Raw genomic sequence first — 12,095 nt, forward strand, 5'->3', positions numbered from 1 at the left:
AGGAGCAGAAAGCAGAACTGCTCCCATAGGAGATGCTTTTACTGCCCCTGTCTCATAATCTCACAGCGAGAAAAAGCTGCACCTGCAGGAAAACCACAGCCAGGAACTGCGGATTGAGAATGGGAAGGGGATTTGAGATCTTGCTGATGGAGAAAGAGAGTAAGGACACACAGGCAGTCCTCTGTAACCCCTGAGGGATGAAGGATACAAACAAATATGCATCGCCCACCTGGCCTTCTTACAGTCCCATATTTTGCATCCTTTTGGGTAAGGCAGAGGGAATGGCAATATGAGTGCTGTGTTGCAGAGCACACCCTCAGATCACAGCTGGATCTCAGGAAGCGTAAAACACTGCAGGGGAACAGAGCAGCTAAGCTGCTCCGTCTTCTTCGCATACCACGTTTGTGAGGGCTGTGGGAATTGGAAATGGGGAGAAAAATAGTAACAAAGACATTTTTTAGTCATTATCTATCGATTTAAGAAGTGAATGAGGCTATATGGCTGTCCTCACTCAGTGTTAAGAGCGCTGGGTTGCTGTGCTGACCTGTGAGGCTGTGTACAAGCTTTTCAAACGTGTATTTACCAACACCTGAGAAGAGAGACATAAAATGAAAGAAATGACAGCTGTGAATGAAGACTGTGATGGATATTGCCATAATAAATCCTGCCCTCTGCCCAAAGGAGTGGTGAGGGACTCCTTCTGTACCACGCCGTGTTTTCACATGTCAGATGCAGCCTCTCCTACAATTTACAGCCAGCTTTGGGCCTGAAAGTCTCAACACAAGCTCAGATGCACACGATTCAAAACTATGTTCCTGAGAATATTGTGTTTCTTGATAGACTTGAGATTTCCTAGGCTGTTGTAGAGCTTCTGCTCCCCAAGTCAGAGGGAAGTGATGTACTTATGCCCTCTGGGGGTGTGTCAAGTCTTTTAGAGATGCTGTGCTCTGAACGACATTTGCAATGACAAATGAATTCACCTACATGTGGTGGCTACACATTTTGCCATATCTTTATTGCACTTTTACCACGTTGCAAACAATTCCACAAAAATGCTGCAAAAGTAAGCCTAGAGCTGCTGAAAACAGCTTTTCACCCATATATGTATATATTTACACAAAACTATCAAAAGCAAAGTTGAAAAGTAGCAGCTCAGCTATGATAGTCTAGAAAGATAAGAGCTGCCACCTCCTTAAGGATAAATAGTACAACTTGTCATTTTACATCACTTTGTAAAACCAACATTCAAGTATTCCTGTCAATGCACGATTAGTGAAATTCCCTTCTGGTAATCACTGTATTTATTATTATCATTAATATTATTTTTTGCCTTTAGAAGTTTGTAATGCCTTAACCCTTTAAATGCTGAGTAGCAAAAACAAAGAAGAAGAAAAAAAAAAGTGTTCAATTTAAATAAGTGGATTAGGGCACTTAAAGGGTTAACACAAAATCCTAAGTGGACTGTCACCACAAATAAAGTGTGAGTCACAAAACTATGCTCTCCCTCTTCGTTAGATTTGGCAGGTAGGTCTGGGGTTTCATAGATATACCATATATAAATACAAAATATTAAGTAAAGGCCTCCTTGCTATACAAAAAGGACAGGAGGTGTTTTGCTATCAGACCACTGTCTGTTGACGATTCGAGTATTTTCTCAACCCTTTCATAATCTCTTCTCAGGAACTAATGAAAAGCATCACGTTAGACTTATTTTTCTTAATGAGCTAATCCTTTGCAGAGCCTACACTTTACCTACTCTGGGAACAATTATATCTTGTTGCTGAATTCACTGAATTCACGAAGTGGCGTACCAGTCTTCTGCAAGACTTCATTTTTTATTTTTCTCCTTTTTGAATCTTCTTTACTTGGCTGATAAAAACGTAGTCTTGCCATTTCACTACCTCTCGGTCGCAACAGTGTTAACATCAGCGTTAAAGTCATTTTCAACCACGCTGTCATAGCCATCCTTTTCTATACAGTCACTAACAGCCTTGAGGACGATCCGCAGCCGCCTGTCCATCGCCTCCAAGTGAGGTTGGTAGAGAATGGGGGCTATTTTGTCCTTTAGCAAAGATTCCTTCATCAGGAGACTGAGTTTGTATTCCTCCTTGGCTAACAACTGTAATCGCAGATAGGTAGACTTCCTTATTCTAAGAGAAAAAGGAAAAGAAGATATCTGTGTCAGTGTTTTCATCGCTGTTGATCTCAACAAGGGTAGCAGTCATGGAGGTAATAGCAAAAAGATGTTATGACGTGATCTGAAATGCTAAGAAGCAGTGTGCTTCCATTGTCACCTGGCTGGTGATCTTTGGGAGCCTGCAGTGAAGGAGCTGTCGTGCAAAAACAAAACTCTAGGTATCACTCATCCTCACAACTCTTGGCCATGGGCACTGAGGGCACCTGGGCACTGACACGCCTTTGAGAAACACTCAAACTGAGGGAAGAGTTCACCCCTGACTTCAGTTTTGCCCGAATAAAGCCAGACTTCAGTAGAGCCTCTCACAACAGCCCAGAGCCACACTCCTGCTGGCAGATCTTAATTCAGTAAAGCACTTCAGCATGTCAGTGCCAATGCTCAGGGACAGCTCAGGTCAGGCTCACCAGGCAGGATCACAGCATCCCCTGTCTCTGTCGTTCGCAATGGAAGATGCACTCAAACATTTCAGTCCTACTAGCTGAAAAATCTGTGCAAAATGGAGGACAACAAACATACCTGCAGCACTGGTTTAAAGGCACCAATATGGAAAGTTCATCGTGGGAGTATTTTCCAAACCTATTTAAAGGTAAGAAAAAGAATCTGACAAATGCTGCTTTAGAGACTCACACGCACACCTCTTTTATTGTTTCAGTAAATGCAAGTACAAAATTCACAGCTGTGTATGCTTTGCTTAACTGGACTGGCACTGAGGAAATCTGGACTCCAAGTCTGTCCACTTATTCTGAATAAATGACATAGTTCTGGTGGGTTTCAGTCTTTCTGAAACAGGGATGCAAATATTTATTTTGTACTCCCTTCTGCTAAGCTGTTCTCCTTATAAACTCTGAGGTATGGACAAGGCAAACCTGTTTCTCAGCAGCAGATAGCATGCCAAGAATTTGGTTCCCCTTTGAGGCTTCTAATACTGACTTATTATACAAATAATTGCTAATAATTCATAAACTACAGGATGCAAAAAAATGTCTCATAATGGCAACTATAGCCAAAGTTGTTTCCTTGTTCCAAAAGATTATTCAAGGTACTTACCCTCTTCCATTATCTAAGTGAATAATAAATGTTTCATTTCCAAACTTTTCAAAGGTTTCATAGTGATGTCGATCCATGTTCCCTATGGAGAAAAATGACCACTCTTGTTAAGGCTTTGCAGGGGGGAGTGGACTTTTGAAGTAGGGATGTTAATCCACGTGACTTTGCTCATTTGATCCACAATGAAACACCCTGTTTTTTCTTGGTTAAGAACTTTTTCTCCAAATTTCTGGCTGCCTGGAAAGCCAAAAAAACTTTATGTCTCTAACATATGGAGTAGGATGCTCCTGGTACTGCTTTGGGCATCCATGGCAGACAGATGTGTGATCTCCATTTCAAGGTCAGTGTGTGGATTATCAGTGCCAAGCTGGAGTTTTATCTTCATAGTGGGGATCCCGAGTCACTTCTAGATGCCACATATGGCTCCCGAGCAGTGATTTGGCCTCTCCTGCTGCACTCTATTGCAGAGATCTCAGTAGTGGAAATGGCAGAGGCTATGTCCTCGTTGGCATGTCTTCAAGGACCAAGTGTGTCTGTTGGCACCTTGCATTTATATTGATGCAGCAGGGCAGGTTACATATACAAATGTTTCAGTGTTGACCTCTGAGTAGGCCTGGAATAGGCCACTGCTAAATACTTGTTTATAACTATTTTACTGTAAGCAGGTTACCTAACAAAAAAAAAACCCACCTTCCTGATATATGCCTCTGTTGTCAAATCAGTACTTCTCCACCCCCCAGTCCCAACCTCCAAGTCTACTGAGCAAGCAGCAGGGAATACTACTGCAGGATGAAAGCAATGTGCCAAAACTGAACAGCCTTTGCAGGGGTATGCAGGAGCTGTCCATAACAGTGCTAAGGTGCTCACTACAGCAAACTGGGAAGCCCTTGGCAGCTGTGAAGGAGACTAGCATGACCTGCATTTATCACTGTGCACTGCTGAACATCTTTTTTCCTTTAATCTGCACTGATGGGAATACACCACCATGTAAATGTGCATTTTCTCATAATCATCTAGAATGGCATATACTATAAATGCAGCTTCAACCATGCTTTAACAAATTGCTGAGCAGTGTGGAAAGAAGTGGTTCTTATTCTAATTAATTGTTGCATTTAATTTTTGAAAGAGATGAAACATACCCATTAGGAAATCAAAAACTGTCATATCCATTATATCCAGAATTCTGGTCCCACTGTCATATGGAGGTGTTTGTTTAACCTCTTCACAATAATCTGGATCAACTTCCCATCTGGAAAAGCCAATATTTCAATATTTTATGTGACATGCAAAGCTTACTGAGTATTAAAGAAAAAATAAATTGCTGTTTTTCAAGGATTTAGTTGTATCGTGTTTGACTGAGGGCAGGATCACGAGGAGGCAGCAGACTCCTCAGGCTGCTTTCAGTAGTGCAAGCAACCAGTAAAGATTGTGACTGATGAAAAAGGAAGAAAATCACAAGACTCAAAACTACATGGCTAACAGGTTCAGGATTTAGGAGACCAGCTGCACCATCAGGTGAAAACATTAGGGATTTGTTTACAGCTGCTGAGAGCAGTGAATCTTTCTTTTCCTGATGGGACAAAATATTGCATTGCATCCTGTCAAAAGCCACTGCACGTATCTATCCCACAAGGGAACTATGACACTGAAGGTCACTTCAGGTTCAGGACTGTAGTCCAGAGCTCCTTGCAATTGCAAATATTCTGTCCCCTTCCAGGAGCTGGAGCCACTGAAGAAGGGCAAATGTCCTCTTACATCACAGCACATCAGGTGAGGTAGAGGAAGAACTGCTTAATATTCCTCTAGGCATTTGCACAGGTGAACTTTGCTCAGTACTACTCACTCTGCTTTCTTGCGCTTGTGGTAGGAACGCCTCCAAGGGTTTCTCCAGGTTTTCCTTTTAGCTAAGGACAGATCAGGAAGGAAAGCAGCCAGAGACCCTTCGATCTGATCTGGTTTTCCACACAGGGCATGCTCGGTTGAGCAGTAGTAGGAGCACTCGCCATAGAAGCAGATGTTGTTGGCTGACAAATAAAAGAAAACAGTTTTAAAGCCTACTCTTAAATTAGTTTTCACGAATTCATAAAAACACTGCTGTATGTGGAAAAGCATAAGAGGTAAAGCTCTGACCCAGAACCTGCTGTTACCATGCATAGTTCTCTTCCACTGAAACCACTAGACTGATCATGCTGGGATCACAACTGATGCTGAGCTGTGACTGTTTCCACGTTATTTATGTCCCAAAACAACAAAATATATATTCTGTTTTTTTCTTCCTTCCAGCCCTAGATTGATACGTCCTCTTGCATACACGTATGCCAACTGGGGTGGCTGGAGCCCCAAGTCCTGCAGCTGAGCAATGACACGTGACCAAAATTAAGCCACCTTCTAAAATCTTGGCTTGTGTTTTTAAGAACAGACACCAGCATTTTGTCCATTTACTTGGTGGGATGAGAACTGGCAGTTTTACTAAGGAGAATTATGTAGCATGTAGATCCATGTGGGGGCGCACGGGGAAGGTGAAAATAGCACAGATGTAAATATTTCATCACACGTCCCAAACAGAAATGTTCTCCTCCACACTTCATATTACCCCAGCAACCACAGAGAAAGGACCTGCAGCGTGTTTTGGAGTGTGTGTTACCTTAAAACTGGATCCCCAAAGCTGCCACCACATTCTGTAACAAGTGGAACCTCTTTACAAGAACCCATCCCAAAGGACCATGACCAAGAAAAGGAGGACTGCTGGTGTGACACGAGGGAGATAAGGAGTGAAGAGAATAAGGAGCAATATGGGCCTTGTGGCACAGGGATAAGAGGAGGAATGTTGAAATGATGTGAGGCTGCAGCTGGGGGAGGAGTGGGAGCCATAAGGTCTCGTGATGGCTCCGACCACTTTAATTAGCTGTATTACATAGGACTGACTGCTAGCCCTGGAATTACCTCAAATAATTGGACTAAAAGGCTGACGATTTACTACTCGACAGTTTCAACCAGGGTTTCATTTCCAGCCTCTATCGATGGTCATCGATTTGTCCATTGAAGTGCGTTACCTCACTCTGGGCACACGCTTTTCAAACCCCTCTGCTGGGACGGGCTCCGAGGCCGCGTGCGTCCGCCCTCAGGTACAACTCCTGCCCAAACACCATGTCTACATTCACACATCAAGCCTGATGCACTCCAAAAATATCTACCCTGTGATCAAATACCTTGCTGACCGTGACTGAAAGAGAAGTACACGGGAAAAGAGAAAACGAAGATCAGAAAGAGCCGAAGGCAAACAGGGAGCAGGCAGTGCGGCCTACTGGGCCTGCAGGCTGACCCCGTGCCCATCAGACCAGGCTTGCTTCTCCTCCCCATGACAAACAAAGCCAAAACCCCTCAGCTCCTCGCACACCAGCTGCTCCAGCCCCAGAACCATCTCAGTGGCCCTCACTGGTTCTGTTAGCCTAAAATGAAGTGCAAAGTCAACATGTGAAAAAACCCAACGTGACGCAAGCTGCGGGCTGGCGGCCCTGCGGCCTGTGATCACTCGAGGGTTCCCTTTCCACGAGGGCTCTTGTAGCATGGCCTCGATGTATTTATCCCTGGGCTAATGCGGGTGCCTCGGCTGCCTTTGATCATCCTGGCGAAAGAACAAAAATGCTCCATGCCTCCGTGGAAACCTCTTAGGATGAAAGCACAGAGCTGTGGAGCACCTGCGGGCAGCATAGTGCTGCAGAGGGTCTGCGGATGGGAGGAGCAGGTGGGTCATGAGGGAGGCTGGGGTATGCTCAGCCAGTAAAGAATGGAGGAAAACATCTGTGCTTTATACCTTGAAAAGAAGTGATTGCAGACAAAGTGTTTCAAGGGGCTCCGGGCTGCCACAAGGGATGGTTTACAAGAAATCACATACAGATGCTGTGCCTGCTGCGGGCTAGCACAGAAGAATCAGGAGATACAAAGAGATGCCTGATTTCCCAGTGCCTGCTGACACAGGGGGAAGGCAGGGCTCTCCCTAGCTGCAGCCAGAGCCAGTGTCTGCATGGAAGCAGGCTCATGTTTGGTTCGCCTGTGTCAGCATCACCTGCTGCTCTGCGCAGGGAAGGAACCCGCTCCTATTCATCTTGATCACCAGAGACAATTTATCTCTCAGGGGCCGGGTGATCTGACTTCCCAGCTGGCAGCAGGAGGCCAGCACTCGGTTATCTGCTGCTGCACGGGTTCTGTAGTGAGCAAAAGGCACACGGAGATGCCCCTCCTGCAGCCTCTGCTGCACGCTATGCAAATCTGACCTTTCAGAAAAAGGGAATTATAATAAACACAGCATTTTGCACAGCGGGGAAGATATATACTGTGCCTAATAGTTTGTTTCAGAATTTAACTCAGGGAACAATGAAACCCTGCCTGGTATTGTCAACGGGAGCAACTGGGACTAACCATCTGACAGCAATCACACACTGGAATCCAGATAAATCTCAGGAAGGCTCAGGGGCTATCTCTGCCATCATGCTGCTGCTGCGGGGTGACACAGCTGGCACATGGGCTGCTCTGCTCCTGCCGTGCCCCTCCAGCTATTGACTTTCCCACAGAGCCCCATTGCTGCAACAGGAGTGCAGCCACAGCAGGATGCAGCCCGTCATTAGGGCAGCAAGCGTGCAGTAAAGGCAAAATGCCTTTTCTGACAGCTGGTGTTCTCCCAGACATCCAGCACTCACCCTCCGTCACTTCTATCTGATTTCTGGGCATAGTGGAGGTGACAGGGTACTGGATCTCGAGTGATTATTATAGAAATTAACTTATTTGATGGATACAGAAGAGACACGCTGAAATGTCTATCCAGGTTCTTATACACAGAGAGGGAGATGAAGCAGCCTAAATTATCTAGGGAAACACATTCACTTTTAAGGCTTCTTAAAAACCTAGAAATAAAGAGGTACCAAAGATAGAAAAATGCTGCTCTCATTTAGGGCTTCAAGGTGCAGCAGCAAGCTTCTTGGAAGCCTAAGTAGGTGACCCACATTCTGCAGGGCATGCTGAGTGGGAAATTCCAGCCAGAGACACAAACCCAGCACTTCGGTGGGAGTCCCACACGGAGCAGGACCTGGCCTTTGCAAGGCAGCGACACACCTGAAGAGCAGCTGCAGCAGGAGCAGCCACTGAGGCTGCATGCAGGAATGGCATTGCAGCAGCACTGCCAAAGCAGAAAGGGATGTTTACATACAAGAAAATGTCCAAATACTTTGAATTTGTAACATGTAAACCCCTTCTTCATTAAAAATGAACAAAAAAACTGTTTCCCTCAAAGCACAACGGAGGCAAGAGAATATTGAATGGTCTTGCAAATGTCTGATTTCCATTATCTGAGGATGGATGGACACAATTCATAACGAAATCCAACAAAAACTCACTGTGCCCGGTGATCAAAACTCGAACTAATTGAGACAGTTAGGAAGCAGAGAGTGTCTGTTCTCATCTGCACATTTTCTGTGCGTCACCCTGATAGCTGAACCATCATTCTTCTCAGGAAGAAAAGGAACAAGTGGAGATACCTTAAAGCAAATTGCTTGGCAGAGCAATTCTTTTATTGAGAGCTGCATGACGCTTAATAGAGGACATTTAGCAAGCCTGTGCAATTCAAGTAGTGGAAAGAGCCCTGAATATTTACTGATGCAATGCATGAAAAGATATTTCATTTACCTGCTCAAAATAATAGCTAATTCAGAATTGCTATTGTTTGCTGAGAGGAAAAAAAAACCACAGAATCCCTTGGAATTGGTTAATATGAACAAAAACACAGTGCTTACTAGCTGTGCAACATTGATTTCTTTAAGCTGCTGCCTCAATTACTTCCAAAACGAAGGCTGACATCATTAATATGTCCCTTTTTTCCTAGCAAATTACCATTCATTTGTAAGAGTAGCAGAGCTACTGCAGTCTGCCCTACTGCAAAGGATGTAAAATTAATTTAAATAATTACTGACCTAATTCCATTTCTCATGTTCAGTCCAAACTGCCTAGAAGAGCACTATGCTGCAATCTGCTTTCTCTCTGAATGCAGCTTAATGCATTGCTCGACCCTAGCCCTGCCTGCTCGCAGGGAAGGGCGGACGGATGCCACGTGCTGTGCAGCAGCACCTGCCTGAGCTGCCTGAACAGACCTCCATTTCTATTTCTGATGGAACAAGTGTGTAAATTCAGGAAGGTCCCTTCTAACATACCCCCATGCTGGTCTAGGGAAAAACACTGTGTATTGGTGAGCAGTCACGATGCTCGCAGCGAACCCCTGAGGGTTAGGCAGAGTTTTCACTGCAAATGATGGTCTCCCAGCCCAAGGGGAGAGTCCTATATATAGTGAATTACATTCAGTGCTTGATGTATGGATAGGAACACACTGCTGGCAGAAGCAACACGTCCCCATGAGCAGCCATTGTCAGCAGACACTGCTGGGGACGGGGATGCAGAGACACCAGGCAGTCCCAAGGGAGCCCTGGTGGCCATATGGCCATGTGCAGACTGATTCTTGCAAGTATCCACATAGCACTACAGAACTAATTGCTTAATTTAGGACTTTTATCACTTTTTCATTAGGCATTAATTAATGCCTGCCTTTTAAGGTCAGTATGAAATACAAGATGGAGGCTGGGCATATGTTAATAAGAACCTTACTAATTAAATAGGAGCTTTGGAAGGAAGGGCTCTGACAAGTAACCACTGTGATTTGCACAAAGTATACTGATTTAGAAAACGTAAAATTGGAAAGAAAAAATAATTCCTTGAGCGTTTCATTCTCCAGGAAAGCCTCCATCATAGTTCATCAAATATTTTAATTGAATTTATCGAAAGCCTACAAATATATTTGAATAAAGGATTATACTCGGATCATCCTTTGGCTGTCTGGAATGTTGTAGTGACAAGATCCTTATCTTCATCCAGCAGCAGCCTTCACTGTGCACTGCTGGGCTGCAGCTGCTGCAGCTGCTCCAAAGACAAGCACAGTTCTGGAATTGTCTGAAAGCACTCCAAATCCACCCCTACCCCTCAATATATCACCCAGGAAGACTAAAAAGCAAGTAAGCCCCACTAACCCTTGTCTTACTGGCTAAAATGTGAGCAAAACGCCTTATATTTCAAATGAGACGAAGCATCTTGTGTGCATAACAAACTGCAAGAGCTTTTCATCCTCTTTCACAGGTAATTACTTGCCTGAAAACAAATCAAGCAAAAACAAAGCAAAACAAAACAAAACAAAAATATATATGGATATGCAGACAAAGAGAGAGAGCTAGAAGGAAAGTGACTGAGACGAAGGCCTGGGTGGCACACACAGAATGCCTGCACACCACACTGGTGAACGCTGTCACCCATGTGGGCACAACTGTGGCACATACAACATGAGCAAGGTGAGACGTCTCGTAGTTGTGTAATGCATTGCACAAGCGTAGTTACTGGAATAAATAACAGCCTGCTCGACTGTGTCCTGCAGAGCCAAATATAAATATTAAGCTAAAAATAACAGCCACAATCCTGACTTTCTTGGTGCTCACAACAGTGTGATAAACACTTTAAGAAGCTCGGCAGAGACGTGGCCCTGCTCTCCTGCTAACAGCAGTTACACACTGCTGCCACGGGACAGTCTGTGCTGAAGGCTTTGGGTGTTGCTTTCAGGGATCTGGGCTAAGCTGCTGGCCAGGCACAGCGAGCAAAGCAGTGACCCCCAGAGATTCCTACTCCAGATTTCCACAAGTCACAACCCAAGTTCAGGAACGCACATTTGCACACAGCTGAACTAATACAAGCTAAGCTCTGCGGACACAGTTACAGGTTTTACATCGAGGATTTCCCTCTACATTCTTCCTCCACAAACATACTTAAGCATGTATTTTTGTGCCTTAATTCAGAGCTTTAACCTCAACATTTCAGCACCCCAGAGGACCCCTTTGACTTTCTCTACCTAGTTTTGTTTATTCTGGGAGCAGGGTAAGCTTTTACCCCGTGTTTGTACAGCTCCCACCCTGTGGTGCTCTGTCCTTGGCAAGGGCCACCAGATGTTGTGAAAGAGTGAAGAATATTACAAGCAGGGGGTGGTAAAGGATCCTGGGGCCAGGCCTCAAAGCAGGTTCAAGGACTGGGACCAATTCAGATCAGCTCTACTCCAGATTCTGCGCAGCAGAAAATGTGAGCTGGAAGCAGAACACGTTACACATCTGCTTGGTTTTGCTTCACACTCCCCTTGTAATAAAAACTGAGATATGTGACTCCGAGAAAAGGAGGTTTGGGTCCTCCAGTAAAAAATGAGAAATAAATGCATACGACCACCAAAAGTGACAGCTCACACAGCACTAGGAAAAAAAAAAAGGTCTAAATAACTAATGGGCTGAGTAATAAGGTTTTGGGTAAACTGAGAGTAACAGAAGAAATTGCTTTAGAAATTGCTCTGCGTAAAACATTTGTTGAGCACATTGCTTTTGTGAAAATAAAAGCTTGTCTCTGTGGATAATTTGTCAAGGGGAAAGGCACTCAATTCAAAACAATAAAGTCTTCTTTGTATGCTATGTCTCCACATTTATATTTATTCAAAGGTTTAGAAGACGGTTCTATTAGCAATATCTGAGCAATTAAGCAATCTACACACTGCTCCCTTAAGTACGCGTTCAACAGGATAGAAAGAACACAGTGTTGTTTCCAAGACTACCTGGTGAGATGAAAAACGTCCTCCACAGCTTCTTGTCACGAGTGACATCCCGTATCTCCCTCGTCATGTTAACCAGTCTACCTGCAACTGGTGGGACGCGACGGAAGTCCAGGATCCTGGGAGGAAAGGAGAAGGGGCAGATTACGTACAGCACTGCAACACGATGACAGTGATGGG

General features: G+C 44.5%; 1 protein-coding gene across 1 annotated transcript in view; it reads right to left on the bottom strand.

Annotated features, from left to right (window-relative positions):
* Window positions 1-994: 994 nt before the first annotated feature.
* Window positions 995-12,095, bottom strand: part of FAM20C (FAM20C golgi associated secretory pathway kinase) — a 52,495-nt gene continuing 41,394 nt past the window's right edge. Inside the window, exons 5-10 of the mRNA XM_065732963.1 lie at window positions 11,919-12,034; window positions 5,088-5,268; window positions 4,384-4,493; window positions 3,245-3,326; window positions 2,714-2,773; window positions 995-2,150 (exon numbers count right to left, since the gene is read on the bottom strand). Of these exons, the coding sequence (XP_065589035.1) occupies window positions 1,898-2,150; window positions 2,714-2,773; window positions 3,245-3,326; window positions 4,384-4,493; window positions 5,088-5,268; window positions 11,919-12,034 (802 nt within the window). The 3' untranslated portion in view covers window positions 995-1,897. The remainder of the gene's footprint in view (window positions 2,151-2,713; window positions 2,774-3,244; window positions 3,327-4,383; window positions 4,494-5,087; window positions 5,269-11,918; window positions 12,035-12,095) is intronic.

This window comes from Cyrtonyx montezumae, unplaced genomic scaffold (genome assembly GCF_038088225.1).
Source record: "Cyrtonyx montezumae isolate F1298 unplaced genomic scaffold, pur_monq_1.0 scaffold_16, whole genome shotgun sequence".
NCBI lineage: Eukaryota > Metazoa > Chordata > Aves > Galliformes > Odontophoridae > Cyrtonyx > Cyrtonyx montezumae.